This window comes from Sesamum indicum, linkage group LG2 (assembly GCF_026168435.1).
Source record: "Sesamum indicum cultivar Baizhima isolate 11 linkage group LG2, ASM2616843v1, whole genome shotgun sequence".
NCBI lineage: Eukaryota > Viridiplantae > Streptophyta > Magnoliopsida > Lamiales > Pedaliaceae > Sesamum > Sesamum indicum.
This window is the reverse complement of record NC_142658.1, coordinates 4,481,926-4,505,980: the sequence shown is the minus strand read 5'-3', so window position 1 is coordinate 4,505,980 and position 24,055 is coordinate 4,481,926. Positions and strand designations below refer to the sequence as shown.

At 35.5% G+C, this 24,055-nt stretch overlaps 3 protein-coding genes and 1 pseudogene across 8 annotated transcripts; all 4 read left to right on the top strand.

Annotated features, from left to right (window-relative positions):
• Window positions 1-6,419: 6,419 nt before the first annotated feature.
• On the top strand, window positions 6,420-11,197 carry LOC105179562 (Tetratricopeptide repeat (TPR)-like superfamily protein). 4 transcript variants are annotated; one of them, XR_849316.3, is made up of 4 exons: window positions 6,420-6,627; window positions 7,615-7,667; window positions 8,154-10,461; window positions 10,568-11,197. XR_849316.3 is itself a non-coding variant. In XM_011103207.3 (3 exons), the coding sequence occupies exon 3, from the start codon at window positions 8,218-8,220 to the stop codon at window positions 9,733-9,735; it is 1,518 nt and encodes a 505-aa protein (XP_011101509.1). In that variant the 5' UTR covers window positions 6,420-6,627; window positions 7,615-7,667; window positions 8,154-8,217; the 3' UTR covers window positions 9,736-11,197. The 4 variants fall into 4 exon arrangements, 2 of the variants coding, with proteins under 2 accessions (XP_011101509.1, XP_011101513.1); XR_016064156.1 differs by having other exon boundaries at window positions 8,154-10,846; window positions 10,932-11,197; XM_011103207.3 differs by having other exon boundaries at window positions 8,154-11,197.
• LOC148789128 (uncharacterized) lies at window positions 9,788-11,197 on the top strand (annotated as a pseudogene). The gene is made up of 2 exons (XR_016064157.1): window positions 9,788-9,999; window positions 10,096-11,197. The product of XR_016064157.1 is annotated as an uncharacterized LOC148789128 (transcript).
• An 873-nt stretch (window positions 11,198-12,070) lies between these two features.
• LOC105179554 (fructose-1,6-bisphosphatase, cytosolic) lies at window positions 12,071-16,302 on the top strand. Its single transcript, XM_011103205.3, has 12 exons — window positions 12,071-12,756; window positions 13,620-13,667; window positions 13,781-13,855; window positions 13,941-14,002; window positions 14,117-14,183; window positions 14,277-14,390; window positions 14,491-14,577; window positions 15,332-15,402; window positions 15,478-15,543; window positions 15,760-15,846; window positions 15,943-16,018; window positions 16,095-16,302. The coding sequence occupies exons 1-12, from the start codon at window positions 12,598-12,600 to the stop codon at window positions 16,203-16,205; spliced, it is 1,023 nt and encodes a 340-aa protein (XP_011101507.1). The 5' UTR covers window positions 12,071-12,597; the 3' UTR covers window positions 16,206-16,302.
• An 804-nt stretch (window positions 16,303-17,106) lies between these two features.
• On the top strand, window positions 17,107-21,208 carry LOC105155431 (uncharacterized). Of its 2 annotated transcripts, none has more exons than XM_088877192.1 (2): window positions 17,107-20,329; window positions 20,590-20,729. In XM_088877192.1, the coding sequence occupies exon 1, from the start codon at window positions 17,357-17,359 to the stop codon at window positions 20,291-20,293; it is 2,937 nt and encodes a 978-aa protein (XP_088733318.1). In that variant the 5' UTR covers window positions 17,107-17,356; the 3' UTR covers window positions 20,294-20,329; window positions 20,590-20,729. The 2 variants fall into 2 exon arrangements, with proteins under 2 accessions (XP_088733318.1, XP_011069608.1); XM_011071306.3 differs by having other exon boundaries at window positions 17,120-20,255; window positions 20,590-21,208.
• Window positions 21,209-24,055: the final 2,847 nt, after the last annotated feature.

Sequence of the window (24,055 nt, the reverse complement as noted above, 5' to 3'; positions counted from 1 at the left end):
GAAGAAACTAAGTTATGTTTAAATGCTTATGATGGTTACTTTCTTATTTGAAATGTGAACAGACTGAAAATTGTGTTGACGTTGATATCAAATATAACTTTTTGGAGGCAAACAAAATTGGAGTGACATATGCATCATTTTAGATTTTCTATACCTTGCACATGGAACACAAGAATAAAAATAGAATAGGAAACTAAATCTTCAACCGTGGGTTATCTCTGTAATCATTTTTGCTTTTCCTTTTCTTTTGGGTTGGTGACACCTGGTAGTTTATCATACTTGCTGCTAATTTTGAAATAAAAGCATTATTCTTCTGGTTATCATAGTTCTTCTAATGCAACTGACAAACTGATCCTTCATGTCTGGGTATTAGGAAAGCTGAACCAGTTGATAATTATTAGGTTAGTTTGAAAGACTAAAAGTTTGTGCATCTATAAATACCTATATATAGTTGGAATTTTGTCAGACAAGTAAAAAGAAATTTCATAGAAATTCATCTTAATAATATGATTTTATCCCATGTACAGAGTAACATATGAAATTGAACAGCACAAAGAACTTGCCACAAATATATTCTCGTGCAAAATATTGTACAACCATTCAATTGCTAAACGCTGTTGTAGTAAACAACACATATGGTGTAACTATGCCGCATGGTCTCAGTGAAAGAGGAAACAGAGATGTGTGCAATTTTTGAAGCGCTAGAGATGTCTGCAATTTTTACAACTATTTTATTTAACTTGCCATTTCTATGCTCCTTGGTACATAAAGTAATTAAACTATGATATGCTTGTCAAGTGTAATTTGACATTTTCAATAGGCTGTCAATATTTATATTTAATATGTTTTGAAAGATGTATTAGATCAAACTTAATATTAGCACAAACTTATGAGATAATTATTAGGCTAGTTTGAAAGTCTAAAAGTTTGTGCATCTATAAATACCTATATGTAGTTGAAATTTTGTAAGACAAGTAAAAAAAAGTTTCATAGAAATTCATCTTAATAATATGCTTTTATCCTATTTATAGAGTAACATATGAAATTGAACAGCACATAGAACTTGCCACATATATATATATATATATATTCTCGTGCAAAATATTGTACAAATATTCAATTGGGAAACGTTGTTGTAGTAAACAACACATATGGTGTAGCTATGGTGCATGGTCTCAGTGAAAGAGAGAACAGAGATGTCTGCAATTTTTGAAGCACTAGAAACGAATGCAATTTTTACAAGTATTTTATTTAACTTGCCATTTCTATGCTCCTTGGCGCATAAAGTAATTAAACGATGATATGCTAGTCACATGTAATACGACATTTTCAATAGGCTGGTCAATATTTATAATTAATATATTTTGAAAGATGTATTAGATCAAACTTAATATTAGCACAAACTTATGAGATAATTATTAGTCTAGTTTGAAAGTCTAAAAGTTTGTGCATCTATAAATATCTATATGTAGTTGGAATTTTGTAAGACAAGTAAAAAGAAATTTCATAGAAATTCATCTTAATAATATGCTTTTATCCCATTTATAGAGTAACATATGAAATTGAACAGCACAAAGAACTTGTCACATATATATTTTCGTGCAAAATATTGTACAACTATTCAATTGGGAAACGCTGTTGTAGTAAACAACACATATGGTGTAGCTATGCCGCATGGTCTCAGTGAAGGAAGAAACAGAGATGCTTGCAATTTTGAATCGCTAGAGATGTCTGCAATTTTACAACTATTTTTTTAACTTGTCATTTTTATGTTCCTTGGCGCATAAAGTAATTAAACAATGATATACTTGTCACATGTAATTCGACATTTTCAATAGGCTGGTCAATATTTATAATTAATATGTTTTGAAAGATGTATTAGCTCAAACTGAATATTAGCACAAACTTATTGGATAATTATTAGGCTAGTTTGAAAGTTTAAAAGTTTGTTCATCTATAAATAACTATATGTAGTTGAAATTTTGTAAGACAAGTAAAAAGAAATTTCATAGAAATTCATCTTAATAATATGCTTTTATCCCATGAACATAGTAATATATGAAATTGAACAGCACATAGAACTTGCCACATATATATTGTCGTGCAAAATACTATACATCCATTCAATTGGGAAACACTGTTGTAGTAAACAACACATATGGTGTAGCTATGTCGCATGGTCTCAGTGAAAGAGGAAACAGAGATGTCTGCAATTTTTGAAGCGCTAGAAATGTCTGCAATTTTTGAAGCGCTAGAAATGTCTGCAATTTTTACAACTATTTTTATTTAACTTACCATTTCTATGTTCCTTGGCGCATAAAGTAATTAAACGATGATATGCTTGTCACATGTAATTCGACATTTTCAATAGGCTGGTCAATATTTATAATTAATATATTTTGAAAGATGTATTAGATCAAACTTAATATTAGCACAAACTTATGAAATAATTATTAGTCTAGTTTGAAAGTCCAAAAGTTTGTGCATCTATAAATATCTATATGTAGTTGGAATTTTGTAAGACAAGTAAAAAGAAATTTCATATAAATTCATCTTAATAATATGCTTTTATCACATGTACAGCGTAACATATGAAATTGAACAGCACAAAGAACTTGCCACATATATATTCTCGTGCAAAATACTGTACGACCATTCAATTCGGAAACGCTGTTGTAGTAAACAACACATATGGTGTAGCTATGCCGCATAGTCTCAGTGAAGGAGGGAATAGAGATGTCTGCAATTGTAAAGCGCTAGAAATGTCTGCAATTTTTACCACTATTTTATTTAACTTGCCATTTCTATGCTCCTTGGCGCATAAAGTAATTAAATAATGATATGCTTGTCACATGTAATTCGACATTTTCAATAGGCTGGTCAATATTTATAATTAATATATTTTGAAAAATGTATTAGATCAAACTTAATATTAGCTCAAACTTATGAGATAATTATTAGTCTAGTTTGAAAATCTAAAAGTTTGTGCATATATAAATATCTATATGTAGTTGGGATTTTGTAAGACAAGTAAAAAGAAATTTCATATAAATTCATCTTAATAATATGCTTTTATCTCATGTATAGAGTAACATATGGAATTGAACAGCACAACGAACTTGCCACATATATATTCTCGTGCAAAATACTGTACAACCATTCAATTCGAAAATGCTGTTGTAGTAAACAACACATATGGTGTAGCTATGCTGCATAGTCTCAGTGAAGGAGGAAACAGAGATGTCTGCAATTTTGAAGCGCTAGAGATGTCTGCAATTTTTACGACTATTTTATTTAACTTGCAATTTCTATGTTCCTTGGCGCATAAAGTAATTAAACGATGATATGCTTGTCACATGTAATTTGACATTTTCAATAGGCTGGTCAATATGTATAATTAATATGTTTTGAAAGATGTATTAGATCAAATTGAATATTAGCACAAACTTATGAGATAATTATTAGGCTAGTTTGAACGTCTAAAAGTTTGTGCATCTATAAATACCTATATGTAGTTGAAATTTTGTAAGACAAGTAAAAAGAAATTTCGTAGAAATTCATCTTAATAATATGCTTTTATCCCAATTTAATATTATAAGTCATATTTAAGTAATAATTATATTTATTAATTATTAAAAAACTATTAATATTATCTATTAAAAACAATTGATAAATCAGTAAATAATAAAAAAAATTATAAGTAAATACTAAAATAATAATTAATTAATATTAAGAGCTAATTATATATTAATGAAGTATCAATTATTACTTCAAATTAAAAAATAATTAATAAACAAAGACAAAAAAAAATAAAGAAAATAAAGAAAGAAAGAAAGAAAGTGGGTTGGGAACGTTTGGAGTAGACTTGCAAATTTATTTTTTGACATCCCAAACGCGCTTTTCAAACCAAGAAGGTAAGCTCTGTGAGCCCGAGTTGGCGGTCCAAAATTTCCACCACAACACACCTCAATAATCGAAGCCCAGCGAAAATATTTAACAAGTTGTGTTTTCCTTTCTTTCTTTTTCCTCTTTCTTCTTCTTCTTTAACCTCTCCTCTTCTTTACGGTAGTTTTTAACCCCCTCATTTTTCCTTCTCTCTTCTGTCATTCTCAAACTCAGTTCCACAGCCTAATTTCTAGGTAGTAAAGTCTCAAACCTTTTTTCCAATCAAATAAGCTGAAGGGAGAAGGTTGATAAAGTACATTGTAAAATTTCAATGCTCAAATTTATGTGGGTATTGCTGCAAGAAAGGTCCTGCAATCAGTTTAAGGTAAAATATCTGCATATCCTCTAAAACTTCCTAAGAAAAAGTTTTATCGAAAAGTGCATTGTTGATGTTGTTGTGCTTGGATGTGTGGGTTAGATATTTTTGGTTGGGAGTGAATCTATTCAGAGGAAAAAGAACAAGTTACACAAGTTGGAGAAAGAAGGAACTAAGTTCAACTTCTCTTATTGTGTGGAGAATAGCTCATTCCACTCCATCCAAAAAGGTGAGAGAATGCTGCTCTTGTGCACATCAATGCATTTATATACACATTACCATATACGGTCTGCAAATGAGTATAAATATTCACAGAATATATATACAATATTAAAGTTGCATAAATAATTAATAGTAATACATATTATTTTCTTAGGAAAAAACACACAATTTACCTCATACTACATAAGAAATGAACAAAAAAAATCTGTAAAAAAAAAATAAAGCAAATACAATCGCGTGTTTTGAAAAATGAGCAAATTATCCCTTTATTTAAACCATTGATAAGGGTAATTTCAAATTTGCTTTGTTTTCCAAAACATAAAATATAATTTGCTAATTGATTATTTTCTTATAAGAATTTCTTTACACACTTTACATATCATAAGAGAGTAAATTGGATTTAATCCTATTTTCTTGTATAAAACATATATGACAAGTGGAATTCATCTATACTAGAATGCTCGAAAGCTTTGGAATCTTTGCTTTCTGGTCTTTCTCATGAAATCTTTCACTGTTGAGTTCAAGATGTGAGGGACACTACAAGATATAATGTTATAAACAAAAGCACAAATTCTGTGCAAAATAGTGAAATTTGTTGCTAAGTTACGTTAGTTCAAACTTAGTAGAAAAATATTTACTTGATAATTAGCTCGTTCTTGATTTTAGTATTGAGCTTTTTTATTGCTAATTTGCTAGAAATTTTACTAACAAAAATATATATTAGTAAATATTAATTGACGGCAACTTCTTCAATTTTTTGCCAAGACCAGCTTTCAAGCTTTGTAACATTAAATTTATTTCTAATTTATCAAGAAAATATTGCATTTCTAACGTAAATTTTGAAATCACAATACCAACAAATTTACTCTCCTTCCTATTTTTCCTAGAAATTAACATAATTTCTTGTGGTGGGATCTTGAAATTGAGAGGCTAAGCCAAATAATTGTTAAAACTGAAGCCATCTGCAGAAAATATATATATCTCCACCTGTTACCATTTTTTGTTTTAGTGGTGAAATCCTTAAATTCATTTTCCTTTCTTAATTTTGATAATTGTTTAAAAATTTATATAATGCAAATCTTGGGATAAGTTTTCATTCATATCTTGACAGCCAGTTATTTGAATTTTCCTAATTCTACAAAACTAATACAATACTTAATTGTATTTTCCTAATTAGATATAACAAAACATGATATATATGTTATATAACAGAACACCCCCCCCCCCTTCAACCCCAATTATGTTAGAATATTAGAAAAATTTGGCAAAAAACGCATTTTTATCTTATTAAAATTTTGGGTAAATTCTATTTTGCCATTCGAATTATATTTGTTTTTACACTTTGGCATCTAAATTTTCTTTTTATGTCAATTGGCCATATTAATTTTGCGAAATTTGCAAAATTTGTTATATATGACCATTTTTTGTCGAAAGAATATCATATGATGTGTATATTTGAAAAATATCAAATTACATAACATTTGAATATTACGTGCATTGTATGTAATATTTTTTTGATAAAAAAAACTGACAAAGTACAAAATTTCATTAAGTTTAGATAATAATTCACCAAAAAAAAAAATTACATGCCAAAATCTAAAAATAATCATGATTGGAATGGCAAAATGTAATTAATTCTAAAATTTTCATAGGATGTGAAGTAGGGATAGTTGCATTTTTTGTCATCAGATATTGCATCGAATTTTGATTTGAAAAAACACTACAAAATGGAAGAAAAATAGCAATTTTTTCTACTTTAATTTGAAATTTTCGATGTAAAAGTTAATGAAAGGATGAAAAGTGCCAAAAAAAATTTAAAATTTGAAGACCAAAGTTGTAATCTTATTATTTAAAGATCAAAATCCGTAGTTATATTTGAGGACTAAAAAATGCATTTATACCGTGGGAAGTACAAAGTAAACATTGTTGATTGATTGTTACAGAGGTAATTATTTTCATTCTCGTATTCAATTCTCTCCTCTCTGTCTCCATTAACCCCCAAACATTTATCATCTCTATTCTCTTTTCTCAATCGCGATAGAAACCCCAAAGCCCCAATCCACCACTCGATCGGACTACATCGCTGGCGGCTGGCAAACTCCGTTGCTGTGGCCGTCTCCAACCGCTGTCACAACCTTCTCTAGGTACATTTCCTCTGTCTTCCTCTAACATCATCTACCTGCTCGATTTCAAGAAACCCATAATTGCTATGGATTTATATGGACTCTGCTTCGTTGTTCAGCCCGGTTTGTGGTTTTTAGTGTATCTTTAAACGATACTTTTGAAATTTCCATGAATTAATTTACGCATAACAAGTATATGAAGTGGCTAACGAAAATTCAAGCTATGAACAGGGTCAAATGAGGCACCTCATATAATTATCTCCACACTGTCTCTTTTTCTCTGTCTTCTCTCTCCAATTTCTATTTATTTTTTGCTTTTTCCTTGCCAATATATCTTTTTTCCTATACTTGTTTTCAGCTATTCAATTCTAATATAATTTTTAACTATTGAGCCATATGGATTACTGTAACTGTACTCTTTGTTGGATAGTTCTTACATAATCTCAAATCTGAAGTTAATTCTGAATTCATGGATTACTAACAGTTCTTGAAGTTCAGTTACAATGTCTGGCACTGCAGTGTCATGTATAAGCCTCAGACAGAAACAAGCTTAGGATCTCGTGCTTGTGACCCATATTGTCAACATAGTTAAGACCTTCAAAGAAATATTAGAAACCAGTAGCCTTTCAAATATTGGCTGCAATCTCATTGCATGATTTAAAAATGAAAATATACTGATAGCCTTTTGAAAATGCTAGTTAGTCACTTAGTTTAATCTCTGCTTGCGGAACTAAAGTAGGACATAAATATTGTATATGAGAAGATAAGAACCAAAAACTTCTGCTGAGAAAATAAACTAAAAAGATATTTTGCATGAACGTTTGGAAAATAGTGGATTGCTAGTTTTTATAAGGTGGGATAGATCTTCTTTACTCCACATGCCATAAACATTCGTTGATTTATTCCTGGGATTTCATTTTTTTTTCCGCCAGCAATCAGCTGCATGTTATGTGTTTGCACTTAGGATCCTGTGATATCAAACTTACAAGAACTTTCATCATTTTTCAGTTTCAGCCGCTAAGTAAAACAGGAAGAGATTACTTTCTCCAATCAAAGATGAAGTAAGTATATGATGGGAATCATACTAGACCTAAATGTAATTGTTGATCTATTTATCGTGGGGGAAAGAGTTCTATTTATCATAGGAGTACAGTTTTCTTTATTCACTACTTTATAATTTAATTATATTGAGTAGGATTTAATTTCCTAGGCTAATTCTATTAGGATCGTTCATTGTAAACCTATAAATAAATATGTGGGCTAGATTCATTATTCGGTACCTTCTTATTATTGAATGAATGTTTTCTCTAGAAATCTTTGAACTAGCATAGTTAGTTTTAGTTAGTAGTTCTGCATCTGTATACTTTTTCTCAATGGATTGTTTCATCCGTTCAATTCTTATTTCGTTTTTGTGACGCATCGATGTGGTTTTCTTTATTTACAAGATCTTGTTTCATTAGAAGCTAGTGGTTTCTGTGGGTCATTGGCTAAATTGCTGTGGTGGTTTTGTTTTCTGAAACTCATGGAAAAACATTTGCATTTTACAGGTCCAGAGCTCTGGTACGATGAATTGGTGACAGACTACATTGAAAATTTCAGTTTATCAAAGTCATGATGCTTCTCACAAGCCGAAGTTATAAATTCAATCAACTTATCCGCATCAATAAGAATCTGAAAATTGTCCAGCTTCATTTGTCCATGGAGAAGGATACCGAAATTGAAAGAATTGTTAGAATTATTAATGACCATCCCTTCCCGGATAAGCCGCTGAGTCCCATCCTTCACTCTCGAATTCCACAGGCTGCTTTGTCAACTCCATTTGTTGAAAAGGTTCTTGGTAAATTGTTTGCCGCACACTCAAATGGACTCAAAGCATATGAGTTCTTTAAATATTGCCTTCACAATCAGCAGTACAATCCAAGTTCGGATGCTTTTGAAAAGACGCTCCATATACTTACGCGCATGCGCTACTTTGACAAAGCCTGGGAGTTGATGGAAAGAATAAAGCAGGCCCACCCTTCCTTGCTCACTCTCAAGTCCATGAGCATCATGTTGTCGAGAATAGCAAAATTCCAATCCTATGAAGAAACCCTGGCAGCATTTGAGAAGATGCAGATGGATATATTTTCAGGGAACAAGTTCTGGACAAATGAGTTTAATGTGCTTCTCCGAGCATTTTGTACACAACGTCAGATGAAAGAAGCAAGAGCTGTGTTCAACAAGATGCATTCCCAATTTCCTCCCAACACCAAGACCATGAACATTTTGCTGTTGGGGTTCAAAGAATCAGGTGATGTTACTGCAGTAGAGTTGTTCTACCATGAGATGATTCGAAGAGGTTTTAAACCAAATAGTGTCACTTATAGTATCAGAATTGACGCATACTGTAAGAAAGGGCATTTTGGTGATGCTCTAAGACTTTTTGAAGCAATGGAATCTGCAAATTGTGCGCCCTCATTAGAAACTATAACCACATTAATTCATGGAGCTGGGGTGGCTCGGAATATCACAAAGGCTAAACAATTGTTTGAGGATATCCCTAAAAGATCTTTACAACCAGATACTGCGGCTTATAATGCTCTTTTGAGTTCTCTCATCAGATCGAAGGATGTGATCTCTGCAACAGCTCTAATGGACGAAATGGAGAAGAGGAACATTGAACATGACAATGTAACATATCATACCATGTTTTTGGGGCTAATGAGATCAGAGGGTATCGGTGGCGTTTCTACACTTTATGTGAAAATGGTTGAGAAAAAGTTTGTGCCAAAGACACGGACGATTGTTATGTTGATCAAGTTCTTCTGCGAGAACTGCAGGGTTGATCTGGGATTGGATTTGTGGAATTATTTGATGAAAAAAGGGCATTGTCCACACAGCCATGCACTAGATCTCCTGGTGACGGGGCTTTGCGCCCGTGGGAGAGTTGAAGAAGCCTTTGTTTGCTGTAAACAAATGCTGGAAAGGGGTAGGACTGTGAGCTTGATAGTGTTCAAAATGTTGGAAAGGGTTTTGGTGCAGATGGGGGAGGTGGACAAATTAGAGGAATTACGCTGCATGATAAAGAAATTGAAGTTATTGTTGCCTCCTCCCAAACAGGACACGATCAACTTGTCTTTTACCTTGTAATACCAGTCACGCATCGCAGTTGATATGATGGTGAAGCCATGTCTGGAGATGATATAATCAACTTTTGTTTGAAGGCCCTTCTGCTCCTGCTCATAGCTGCCTCCTTTGGCAGGCTTCTGTACTGAATTATCTCCTATTTTCTCCAGCGGAGTACAGTAGTCCTGTCTCACGCAATTCATCAAATTTGGCTACAAGAAGATTGTCCAAGAATGAATCTGAGGCAACAGATATTTTCTTGTCTCTTTCAGAGGGAAAAAGATCAAGGTCTCTTATCCTTCTGTATTTTATTTGATCATGATGAATGTAATTTCGCTCGTTTGCTGGTCTGTGTGATATCTGATGTTACTATTCCCCAAATAGGAAATGTGAACCTATTACTTCTGGGAGTGCTGTTGCTAATGCGTTTGATGGAAAGATTGACTTTGGGGGTGGCATATTTCGGAAGGGCATCTCAACAACTCTGGAAGTTGGATTCCTCACATTGGTGGAGTCGCTCATCTATGGCAAGGTTGAGCCGTATCTTAAATGCCCTAGGTGGCCAATATAGGTACTTGGGTAGTCGGAAGCAGTCTCATTTGCTCTGGACACCAAAGCCAAGAGTAGAACAAACTTGAAAACAGAGAAATACAAATTCGGAGAGCTTTTGATGCTCAAGATCAAAGTGGAGGTGGTTTATAAGTGTTGATTCCATCAAGTCATCAAGGAAATGAACATTAACCTCGAAAGGTTGAGCATCTTTGTAGTACTGGTTTTGTTGTATGGAGTGCATTTTGGCAGGTTCTTCTGGGTTTGGACAAGAGTTTTGATCGTTACCTGTTTAATGGGATCGCAGGTCCGTTGCTAATGGTAGCCAAGCATCAACTAGAAACAAGAATCCCACTCAGAGACCAAGATTGAGGGTTTCAGTTCCCCCAAAGTGGACACCTGAGGGATTCATGGTCGAAGTGCTTGTGTCCTCCAGTTCAGGTACAAATGAATCCAGGTAAGCAGACAGCTCAAGTCAAGTATATAAGCCTGCTCCAATTCAACATACATAGTTGGTTGATCGCATTAGAATGAGGTGGACCCGAGCTGTATGCAGTTGGGATGGAGTGCACCTAGCATCGTAATGGTATGATTGTTTATTTCTTAGTTTGCTTATTGCAACCATGTGAGTTTGGGGTTATGAAGCAAATGTCAGGTGCAAATGCTCATAGGATTATGGAGCAAGAATGTCCATCTCCGTCCAGGCTTTGGGGTTATCACGAGTTGAAAAGACAAATGGTTCCCTTTTTATCGTTTCCCAGTCGCAAATTACGTCGCTCTTAACAGTGATGATGCAGAATTTAGAGTCTAATTTGATTCGACCCTTATCAAATTCTTGGAGGAAGAAGGATTTTGTTGAATTTTTGTAATTATTTTCAACTGAGAAATGTGAAGTACATAACCCTGCAAGTTCTTGCAAGATATTTTTAAACAGAAACAGTGACTAAACTATTACATTAATATCAATAGCTAAGCAATATATCAATTTGATCAATAAGTTCATATTAAATTATATAAATAATCATTATAATAAATTTATATAAAAATGAGGTAATATTCATACTTGAATTCATGATCTTAAATTTTTTAATGAGATCTTAATTTTAACCATAAGGTTAAGACAGAATTGGCAATCATAAAGCTAAGACATTAATGGATATATTACTAATATTAAATTATACATAATGGTATACAAGTATTTTTTATATGTAAATCTTACCATAAATATATATATTCTATTATATTATAAAACTTCCCATACCATTATAAATATTCATATAGTATGTTTTTTTTATCACATATTCATTATTTATGATTTGATAAGACAACTATAAAAAAAATTAAATATAAAAAATTATTATAGACAGTAACTTTTTCATTCATTTCCCTAACCAAACCACGTCCACATGAGAAATCATTGATGAGTTCTTCAAAGAATTGGGGAGGGGATCTGTGATATATTTGCTTAATATTTTAAAATTTGTCATATACACTTGGTCAAACTTTTTGTTATTGTATATGGAATGCAAAATATTATTGTGCATACATTTGACAAGCTTATTACCAAATAATAATAACAACTACTGTGAGTATCAGAAAAGTACATATAATTTATTAGTATATTCAAGAACAATTAACCTATATAGTACTTTGTGAATTTTTAGAATTAATCGAACGTAAGAAAAATCCACGAATTTATGCCCAATCCTCTCGTCCCGTTTAATATTTCCTCTCCCTCTCAATTTTACCCGCGCCCACACTCACAGAGCTCTCAGTCGTGGTCAGCCGTCGACCGCCATGTGAAAACCTCCTACGAATCAGACAAAAAGCTAGTAACCGCCGCTCCATCCTTCCAACCAGGAATCCGAACAAAAATCAGTATTATTGATGGAAAGACAACAAAGAATCATTAAAAGCAGCAGAGGAATAAGGACAGACGAGGAGGGATTGAATTTATCTATCTTGTTGTACAGTGAAGGTGGCAACCACTGGTGCCGAACCCTCACGCCATAGCCACCACGTGTCTCCCCAAATATCCCTTTGACATGGGATAATAATACTACAACCATTTTTTCCCTCCACTACTGCCTCATCCCATCCCTATCCACACACATTCACACGTACTTTGTGTGTCAGCATTTCGTTGTTAGTCTTCCTCGAACGACGTTCCAAGAATTACACGATAACGTGCTCTGCTTACTATATATACGCAGGCATAAATAATATATGCACCGGCCCTCTGAATTTTCTTGGAGTTTTAAATATAATAGCTTCGCCTTTAGTCAAAGCAACATATATATACGTATATATTTTGTAAAGTAGGGTGGTGGTTTGACGATGGATCACGCGGCGGAGGCTCATCGGACGGATTTGATGACCATAACTAGGTATGTGTTGAATGAGCAGTCAAAGCATCCGGAGTCGCGCGGGGATTTCACCATCTTGCTCAATCATATTGTTCTTGGCTGCAAGTTCGTTTGCTCTGCTGTTAACAAGGTTGGGGTTTAGGTTCCGTTAGATTGTATTGGGTTTTTTTTTTAATGATCTTTCAGTTTTTGAGCTGGTGTTTTCTCTGAGGATTTTGTTGTGGGTTTAAAATTTTCATACAGAACATGGTAGGAGAAGCAGGAGATACGTCCTAGATATGGGGTGTTGTAGTTGAAAGAATAAGATAACAAAAAATGAATCTTGAGGAACTTCTATGACTATAGATACATAATTTTTTGTCTAATGCAATCAAAATTGTCGATGTATTTTATAGTCTTAAATGTTCACTTCTATTGTTGAAACTTGAAAGGCAATTTTCTTTTGTCTACGAGCAGTGCTGGATGAATTCTAATGTTGAAATGCTTCTCTTGCACCTGTAACGTTTGCTGCTCATGAACATTGTAGTTTTCAGGGAAAGGAAAGTCTTTTAGACATCCGAATTTGTTGCTACCATTTAGTTTCACTCGGGATCATAAATTTGAATTTTCAACGTTTCTTGGCTGATGAAGCCTTGTAATCCCACTCAATTTGGTTGCTTTAATCACCTAACCTAGCCTTTGAATAAATGTAATTTCCAAGTGAGAGGAAAATGTTGATAGCTGAACAAATTCTTGCAATTTGTAATACTCGGCAGAGACAAAACAATCAACTTGAATTTATACTTCTTCTCAAACAGTGAGAATATATTGCTGGGTGCTCTACAGAGAGAGAGAGGGAATAACATAAGGAGGATAGTGGACCACTACAGGGTGTTCAGGATGATTGTGCTCTGAGGAAGTATCGCCCCGTTAACGGGAACCTAATTTGGTGAAAATAGTCCATGTTGGTTTTTTATTTATAAATATATCAATTCTCAACTTTGTGATTTGCAGGCTGGTTTAGCCAAACTCATCGGTCTTGCTGGAGAGACGAATGTGCAGGTAAAATAATACGGTATTGGTTTGCGTACATATAGCGCTCACAAGAATGTGCAGTTTCAGTTATCATAAGTTCTTGCTTTAACCTGAACTGATTTTATTGCTGTTTTCTGAAGGGTGAAGAACAGAAGAAACTAGATGTTCTCTCAAATGAAGTGTTCATCAAGGCATTAGTCAGCAGTGGTCGAACTGTATGTCATGAAATATGTTTCCTTTTGAAGAACAATAAAGGATTAAATATTAATTTATGCTAATAAATTTGTGAATCACTGGCAGTGCATCCTCGTCTCTGAAGAGGATGAAGAGGCAACATTCGTGGAACCCTCTAAGCGTGGAAGGTATGTGTTTCCTGCTCTCAGACAGAACATTCTGCATTTGTGTGTTTTCAGAGGCTATGTATTGAATCTTTCACATCTATTAACATCAATTAATATGCCTTTCTCAATATGCAGGTACTGTGTTGTGTTCGATCCATTGGATGGATCGTCCAATATCGACTGTGGTGTTTCTATTGGAACTGTATGAGTTCATGCCTCGACTGATAAGAAAAATGATATCTTGAAGTGTATACTACAATGTGGAAATTAATCGGTACCTCACTTTTGTCTATAGATCTTTGGGATCTACATGATCAAAGAGGGAGGTGAACCAAAACTAGAAGACGTGTTGCAGCCCGGGAAGAATATGCTAGCTGCTGGCTATTGCATGTATGGAAGTTCTTGCACGGTATATATTGTCTGCTCTAAAATGACCTTCATATGTTACAGTTTTTGTGATAAACCGCCATAATGAATTCTTAGTTGTCATTCATGATTCAACTTTACAGCTTGTGCTGAGTACTGGAGCTGGAGTTAATGGATTCACACTCGATCCATCTCTTGGAGAATTCATATTGACTCATCCAGATATTAAGGTTAATTCACATTCCACCCTTGTCATTTCCCAAACAAGAATTCATTTTGACTAAACCATTTAGTTTCCTTTGATTATTGTGGGGCATATCTCATTTCAAGATCTATGAACTGACTTGACTGGGATCCTATTTCCACTTTTGAAAAGGTCAAATCTTTGATGATTCCATCATCTATGATTGAGTTGCGAAAACTTCTGGATAGGTTTGTTCATTCATGTATTCGATTTTACCAAAAAAAAATGACTTATTGAAATTTAATAAACCATAACTCGTAGAAAAAAACCTTCTCTTTTTTCTAACTGTAATGATTCCAAAAAAAATCCCAATTGTGTCGAACTTTCCATTTTTGGAATGGAATAGGATCAAGATCAAACCTTATTCCATGGTATTCTGGTGGAGATCATATTCACTCTGGTACCGTAGTAGGTAAACTTGAAGGAGAAAGAGACATCACTTTGGGCTTTGTTGATTTACTGCATGATGCTTTTGTAGTTTAGCCAGTTTTAAACTTTCAGATGCTATCTTTATGTATGAGGCACTAATCGCATGGCAGTTTCTAAAGACTTCTGGTAACACTTATTCTTTGAGAATCACATAACTGATGATTACAATGAAAATTATTAGGATTCAGACCTCTACTCTTTTACTTTTAGTTTCACCATATACTACAATGTAATTATCAGGACCACTGTCTCTGTTTCTGTTTTAGAACCATTTGTAATTAACCAAGTGTTGGATTGTTTTCTTTTTACAGATTCCAAAGAAAGGAAAAATATATTCTGTTAATGAAGGAAATGCCAAGAACTGGGATGGTCCAACAGCAAAGTATTTATCTTTGAATATGGTAGTCTTATGTTCTATTTGATTTACCGTATCTAATTTTACTTTTGTGAAAACCAGGTATGTGGAAAAATGCAAGTTCCCCAAAGATGGGTCACCAGCAAAATCTCTAAGATACATTGGAAGGTAAATGAAAACTTCCACTCAGTAAATCAGGGTTCTACCATATTTCCTATATTTATTTGAAATGTTCATACGAGTTAGTAAAACATATATTGACGTAAACTGCCTCCAACGTTCAACGTAAGTTTACGTTTGAGTGTTATTTCATTATGATCTATGTATCACCAAACACTGTGACTTGATAACTTGTGCTCATCCTTGAAAATTCGTCTTTGTTAGTATGGTAGCTGATGTCCATCGCACGTTACTTTATGGAGGCATCTTTCTGTACCCAGCTGACAAGAAAAGCCCAAATGGAAAACTGAGGTAACTCGCACACACACTCCAAAGAAGCTCAAATAGTCCCTGTCATCATTCATAATCAACGCAAAAGAAATTAATGGGGCTAATTATATGAAACAGGGTGCTGTATGAAGTCTTTCCTATGTCGTTTCTGATGGAACAAGCGGGAGGACAGGCATTTACGGGGAAGCAGAGGGTAAGATTCCTCGATTTTTCCAAATAAAGTGAAAGGTTGTCGAATCGAATGTAAATCTAACATATTCTTATTTCAGGCACTCGATTTGGTCCCAAAGAAGATACACGAGCGTTCTCCAATATTCCTCGGTAGCTACGATGATGTCGAGGAGATCAAAGCATTGTACGCTGCTGAAGAGCCAAAATAATAAACTTGTAGATTTCATTTCCGGCTTGCAGCTACTCATTGCTGATATGTAATAAGACATAATATTCTTCAGAGTACAGTTTTCAGTTGGAAAGTTATCCGCTGTTCTCTGCCAACACCTGAATCTGGTTGAACAATGATGATGTTCTGATACGGAAAACAATTAAATCTCATTTTCTTTTGTATCTCGCTGATATGAGAACAGTGAAAATGGAGCGTCCAAGTTCAGTAAGCATGACTGACTGAACTTGCGACATATCTCCCAGATGAGTCCAAGAGATGTGGGGAAGAACACTTGATCGGCGTTAAAATCTGTCAACATGTTGAATAATATAGTAGAGAAGTCGAGAAAGTAACAACCTACAAGAAAACATATTAGTCCTGTCTGCATCTGAAAACTTTCCTCTGTTCTCTGCTTAATTTATTTAAATGGGTAATTACAATGAGTTTTTTAGAAGTTTGGTATGGAATATATCAATATCTGATGAAATTATATAATTTACGGAAGTTTGGAATTCTTCATTTTGCTCTACGTTTTTTAAAAAAAAAAAGGATAGAAATTGAAAATTTATTAAAAAAAATATGGGACAAGGTGAGTGGAAAATTTTGAAATTTTGAAAATTGTCCACTTATTTTATAGAAGGAATTTGGATAATTATAAAAACAAATAAGATTATAGTTCAGACCCTAAAAAGTATTTTATTACTACAAAAAAATGAATCTAAACCTAATGAAAATTACGAATTGAACTAATTGTTGCATGATTGTTAGAGTTAAGAGACATAATAAAATCAAGATATATAAATAATTTTTAAAATAATTATAATTATACTAAAACACAAGTGAGCATTGCAAATTACTCTTATTTACAGTCGAGAGTATGTTGAACTGTAGTGGGCTGCTGCTGGAGAAGGGAAAAATCTGTGCAGCATGCTGTAGATCACAGACATGTCATTGTCTTGAAAGCCAAGTCAGCATTTGTCCAACTTTTTCATTGCTATGGCACAAACGAGTTTTATAATAATCACTATCATAGAGGACTTGCCCCACAGAAGACTTTTCAAATGCCATCATTCTTGTGGCATTGCATTTTATATCCGGCCACAGACCAGAGTTTCTGAGGCCACAGAAAATTTCTCTTAGCCTGAAACAATGAAATCTCTGTTTCTTGCATTTCTGTGCATGACCTTATCACATGCAGCAGCAAAGAATCTGTCTGAAGGAGAAAACGAAGCATTTGCTCTTCTGAGCTGGAAAGCCAGTCTTGATAGCAAAAGCCAGTCGCTCCTATCGTCGTGGAGTACTGCAAGTAGGCCTTGCATTTGGGCTGGCCTTGGATGTAACAAGCATGGAAGGATTGTGCGTGTAAATCTCACCGGCTACGGTATAGAAGGCAAGCTTTCCGATTTGAACTTTTCTTCATTGCCCCATCTCCACTACATTGATCTTCAGAACAACTCTCTGATTGGGAACCTTCCCATGAACTTTTTTGGCCTGTCAAGGCTCACTTATCTTAATTTATCTGTCAATCATCTGTCGGGCAAACTTCAACCCGAGGTAGGCCTTCTTACCGGCCTAAGATTCTTTCATATGGCTGCAAACAATCTCAGTGGCTCTGCTCCTCAAGAAATTGGAAGCTTAACTCATCTGATAGAACTTGATTTATCGAGCAACAGCCTAACAGGTCCGATTCCTACTTCTATTGGGAACTTGAGGGACTTAACTTACATATCATTCGCAAAGAATAAAATATCCGGCTGCATACCTTCGTCGATTGGAAACCTGACAAAACTAAACAGGCTTTACTTGTATGGAAATCAATTATCCTGCCATGTCCCAAACGAAATTGGAATGCTGGAGTCACTTAGTGAACTTTTTCTTTCAAAGAATAATCTCATGGGTCCAATTCCCAACTCAATTACCAGTTTGGCCAACTTAAACTTCTTATACCTCTGTGAGAACGAGCTTTCAGGATGCATTCCTTCCGCCATTGGGAATTTAACAAAACTCAGAGAGCTGTGTCTGTATAAGAACCAGCTATCCTGTTCAATCCCTGATAGCATTGGCAATTTGCGCAGCCTGGCAATATTGTACCTCAGTGAAAATCAGCTCTCAGGATCTATTCCTTCTTCTATTGGGAACTTAACGGAGCTCACAGAGATGTCTTTGTTCAAAAACCAGATATCCGGTCCGCTGCCTGTTAGTATTGGCAATTTGAGGAACTTAACTATTTTCCGCCTTAGTGAAAACTTGCTTTCGGGATGTATTCCTCCTACAATTGGGAACTTGACAGGGCTGAATAAGCTGCTTCTCAATGTAAATAACTTGTCCTGTTCAATCCCTCCAGAAATGGTTCATCTTAACCATTTGGAGTCTTTATCTTTAAGTGGAAACAAACTTACAGGCCATTTGCCAGACAATTTGTGTCTAGGTGGGTTACTTAAAAATCTTACCGTAAATGACAACATGATCACGGGTCATGTCCCAAAAAGCTTAAGAAACTGCACTAGCCTACAGAGACTCAGGCTTGACAGAAACAGATTTACAGTGAATATATCAGAAGAATTTGGTTTCTACCCGAACCTGCGTTACATCGATTTGAGTTACAACAATTTTTATGGTGAGCTATCTTCTAATTGGGGGGCATACCGCAACCTGACAACCTTGAAGATCTCGAACAATGGTATCTCGGGAGAAATACCTCCTGAGCTTGGAGGGGCTTCTCAACTGTACAGGTTAGATCTCTCCTCAAACCTATTAACTGGGAGTATTCCCAGAAGTTTGGGGAATTTAACCTTTCTGCTGGAGCTGCTGTTGAATGATAACAAACTTTGTGGAAGCGTCCCATCAGAAATCGGGAAGCTCAAGGCACTGTCATCACTAGACCTGGCGGCAAACAATCTTACTGGCGAAATTCCAGGACAAGTTGGAGAATGCACAAAAATATTCGACTTGAACTTGAGCAGCAATTCGTTCACCGGATATATTCCTTCTCAACTAGGAGCTATGCGAGATCTTCAAACTCTTGATCTCAGCAACAACATGTTAAATGGTGAAATCCCTTACCAGCTAGGAGAGCTGAAAAGCTTGGGAATTATGATACTGTCACATAACAGGTTATCGGGTTCCATTCCTTCAAGCTTTGAGCAATGCTTGAGTTTAGTTTCTGTGGATATCTCCTATAATCAGTTAGACGGTCCTCTTCCAGATAACCGGGCATTTCAGAAGGCCCCTTTTGATGCCTTGAGAAATAATAAGGGCCTATGTGGCAACATTACAGGTCTGGGGAATTGTAAGCCAATACAGTCAATTAAACCAAACCAAGGGAGTAGAAAGTTTCTTGCTGTACTGATACCTGTACTTTTGGGAAGCATCTTGCTTTCAGTTTTCATCATCAGTCTGGTTTTGTTTTCAAGAGCAGATAGAAGCAGCAGCAAAGATGCCCCAAGAGAACCAGCTGAAAAATTGTTCGATTTGTGGAGCTTTGATGGTAAGTTAGCATATGAAAACATAATTGAAGCAACAGAGAACTTCAATCCCAGATATCATGTTGGCATTGGAGGACAGGGTAGCGTGTTTAGGGCTGAGTTGGCAGATGGACAAATTGTGGCAGTCAAGAAGCTCCATGTTTCAGATGATGGTGGATCAAAGAATCCAAGAAGTTACACGAATGAAATACGTGCACTGACAGAGATACGCCATCGCAATATAGTGAAGCTGTTAGGCTTTTGTTCGCATCCACGTCACACATTCTTGGTCTATGAGTTCTTGGAAGGGGGAAACTTGTCAGATAAACTAAACTCCGATGAACAAGCACAGGAATTTCAATGGAATGAGAGGATAAATGTTGTCAAGGGTGTGGCAAATGCTTTGTCCTACATGCATCACAATTGTTTACCTCCCATACTTCATCTGGATATATCAAGCAAGAACGTTCTTTTGGATTTGGAGAATGAAGCTCACATTTCTGATTTTGGCACAGCAAAGCTGTTGAGCCCAGACTCATCTAACTGGACTTCTTTTGCTGGAACTTATGGTTATGCAGCTCCGGGTGAGCTCTTCCCTACCTATATAGCTACTTCACTTTGATAACTTATCCATCTGCCAACGGCCTTCAAGATTATAGTAAGAGCTGCTCATGTTGCTATAGGACATATACTAATGCATATAAAGACTCGAGTAAAAAACCACCATATGCACTCGAAGCATTTTTTCCTTGAGTGGAGAAACTTGAACGACCATAAACATAATGCAACTCATCTCAAAAACCATGTAAAAGTTTGTGCATTCTCATTTTTTTTCACAACTTGTATTTTGTCCTAACATAATGCTTTTATGAAAATTGTGGTTGAAACTGTTTCCTTTTCATGTGTGTCTGAATGCAGAACTGGCATACACTATGAAAGTGAGTGAGAAGTGTGATGTCTACAGCTTTGGAGTGGTAGCACTAGAAGTGATCATGGGGAGGCATCCTGGAGATCTAATTTCATCCATATCATCATCAGAATCAATATCTCATAGCACGTTACTGAAAGACATGATGGACACTCGACTCCCACCTGCAGGGAAGCAAGTGGACGAACTACTGGTGTTAACAGCAAAGCTGGCTTTTGATTGTGTGCAGGCTAATCCACAGCTTCGACCAACCATGCAGCAGGTTGCTTACCAGCTATCAAGTTAAATGGCACCTTAATTTCAGTTTGAAGAAACTAGTACCTGTTATTGCCATTGCCAGGCTGTTTCGTGCAGAACGTTCAACTGTATAAGCATTTGCATACACACATTTTAGCTTTGTAAATAGGAGGCAAAATGTCTGGAAAAGTAGTGATTACAGACTTTGCAGGAGATATCATGAAAAAGCGCCTCGTCAGTGTAGACGAGTTTCTATCCACATCCATGACTTGTTCAAGCAAGAATGGAAAACAAAAAAGAAGTACCAAACTCATTATTTTTCATCCTTCAGTTACAAAAACTCATACGGAGGTGGAACGTTGTTGAGGTTTATTTCCCTTGTTTTCCTGTTGAACCCTCGAAAACATACAAATCTAAGATAACAGAGTTTCAAGACTAGGTAAGGTTTCAACTTCGCTTGCCGAATTATTCGAAACTCTTTTCCATTTTTCACTGCTCAATTCTCTTACACTCACCTTAAAGAAAGATAGAAGAATCCACCAGTAACCTCAAACTCGTACATGCAACAACTGAACACAAAAGACTTAACCAAGAAAACTGGTTGTGCGTGAGGCAAGACAGTGAAGGCTATGTCAAAAAAAATCCCACATGCAAAACTCAGATCATTCTAATTTGCAGCAAAAACCCCACACCAAACATGAAAAATATAGGAAAACTGCACAATATGAGAAGGAGAAAATATGGAAGTTTCAATTTTCAGACATGCATGAGATCGAGAAACAGAGCTTGCTTACTTTGTGTTGAGATTTTTCAAAGGTTTTCTTGAAATTCAAAGATTTGAATGAGGAAGGAAAAAGGAGTTTCATTTCAATTATAGAGTAAGCAAGAAAACCTTTTTCCTTGAACTTACTCGTTTTCCTTGAACTCCACTAACACAATTGAAAGGGATTCGAAAATACTTGATTCGAAAATACTTGATTTAGTTCACACTGATATTTGTGAGTTCAATGGAGTTTTGACCAGGGACCACAAACGATATTTTATCACCTTTATAGATGATTGCAGTAGATACTGTTATGTGTTTCTCATGAAAAATAAGGATGAAGCCTTAGACAAATTTATTTTGTTTAAAAATGAAGCAGAAATCCAAACTGGTAAGAAACTTAAAAGATTAAGGTCCGATAGAGGAGGAGAGTATGAGTCGAGTAAGTTCAATGAATATTGTCAAACTTTTGGCATTATTCATGAAGAGACTCCCCCGTATTCCCCTTCGTCTAATGGAATGGCTGAACGAAAGAATAGAACATTCAAAGATATTATTAACAGTCTCCTATTAACCTCCGGGTTACCAAAGTATTTGTGGAGAGAGGCTTTGAATACGGCTTGCCATATTCTGAATAGAGTCCCTCTGAAACACAATACGAGTACTCCTTTCGAGTTGTGGAAAGGTAGGAAACCAAGCCTGAAATACTTTCGAGTGTGGCGGTGCCTAGCAAAAGTGCTAGTCCCAGAACACAAACGAAAGAAATTGGGTCCTAAGACTGTCTATGTTGTGTTCTTGGGCTATGTGGAGACAAGTTATGCCTTAAGATTTCTGGTTATTAAATCAGAAATTCCAAGCAATTGAGGTCAACACAATAGTCGAATTTCGTGATGCTGTATTCCTAGAAGATGTATTTCCTTTAAAAACAGGAATACCTTCTAATGTTTCGCTTGATGATTCACTTGCCTCCACATCTATTTCTAAACATGTTGAAAAGATGTCAAATGTGGGAGTTGGTCCTAGGAGTTCTAATCAGACTCGTACGGAGTCAGATGAACCTAGACGGAGTAAAGAGTTAGGGTCGTCAAGGATTTTGGAAGTGACTTTGTCACTTACAACATCGAGGATGATCCGATAACTTTCAAAGATGCTATGGCTTCTTCAGAAGCTAAGCAGTGGAAAGAAGCTGTCAAAAGTGAGATGGACTCTATTGTTTCTAATGGAACATGGGTGCTAGTCGATCTCCCTCTAGGGTGTACTACTATTGGATGTAAGTGGATTTTTAAAAGGAAACTGAAACCTGATGGGACCATAGATAAGTTTAAAGCCAGATTAGTGACTAAAGGGTTTAAACAAAATGAGGGAATAGACTATTTCGATACCTATTCTCCGGTAGCTCGATTGACTACAATCCGGGTGCTTATAGCACTTGCTTCGGTGTATAATCTCCCGATTCATCAGATGGATGTGAAAACAGCCTTCTTGTATGGTGAACTCGAGGAAGAAATTTACATGGATCAGCCTGAGGGGTTTGTAGCTCATGGTAACGAGCACAAAGTTTGTAAACTTGTTAAGTCTCTATATGGACTTAAACAAGCACCCAAACAGTGGCATGAAAAGTTTGATAAAACTATTATTGCATTTGGCTTCACTGTAAATGAGAATGATAAATGTATATACTGCAAGGTTAAAGGAGATAAAATAATAATTCTATGCCTGTATGTGGATGATATTCTGTTAATAGGATCATGTCTAGATATTATTACCGAAACCAAGTTATTTTTGAAAAATAAGTTTGAAATGAAGGATATGGGTGAGGCTAATTTGATTTTTGGCATCAAGTTGACTCGGTCAACTGATGGGATAGCCATTTCTCAATCTCATTATGTTGAGAAGATAATTGAGAAATTTAGTTATCAAAACAATAGAATTGCTAAAACACCATATGATCCTTCTGTAGCTTTATTCAAAAATGAAAGTGGTGTTCCGGTTGCACAGCTAAGGTATTCCCCAATTATTGGGAGCTTACAGTATCAGGCAAATGGCACGAGACCAGATATATCATTTTCTGTCTCTAAGCTGGCTAGATACACTAGTTGTCCTGACAAAACTCATTGGGGTGCTTTGGATAGAGTACTAAGGTACTTAAAGGGCTCGGTGTCACTAGCCATACATTATGGCAGATTCCTTGTTGTTCTTGAGGGATATAATGATGCTAGCTGGATAGCCAAAAACTCTAGGAGTAATGGGTGCTCAGGATATGTTTTTACCTTAGGTGGGGGCGCAGTCTCCTGGAAGTCTACAAAATAGACTTTGATAACTCGGTCTACGTTTGAAGCCGAGTTATGTGCGTTAGATACGACTGGTATCGAGGCAGAATGGCTATTTGGGTTGTTATCACAACTTCCCATTGTAAGTCAGCCTCTTTCACCGATTGTTGTACATTGTGATAGCCA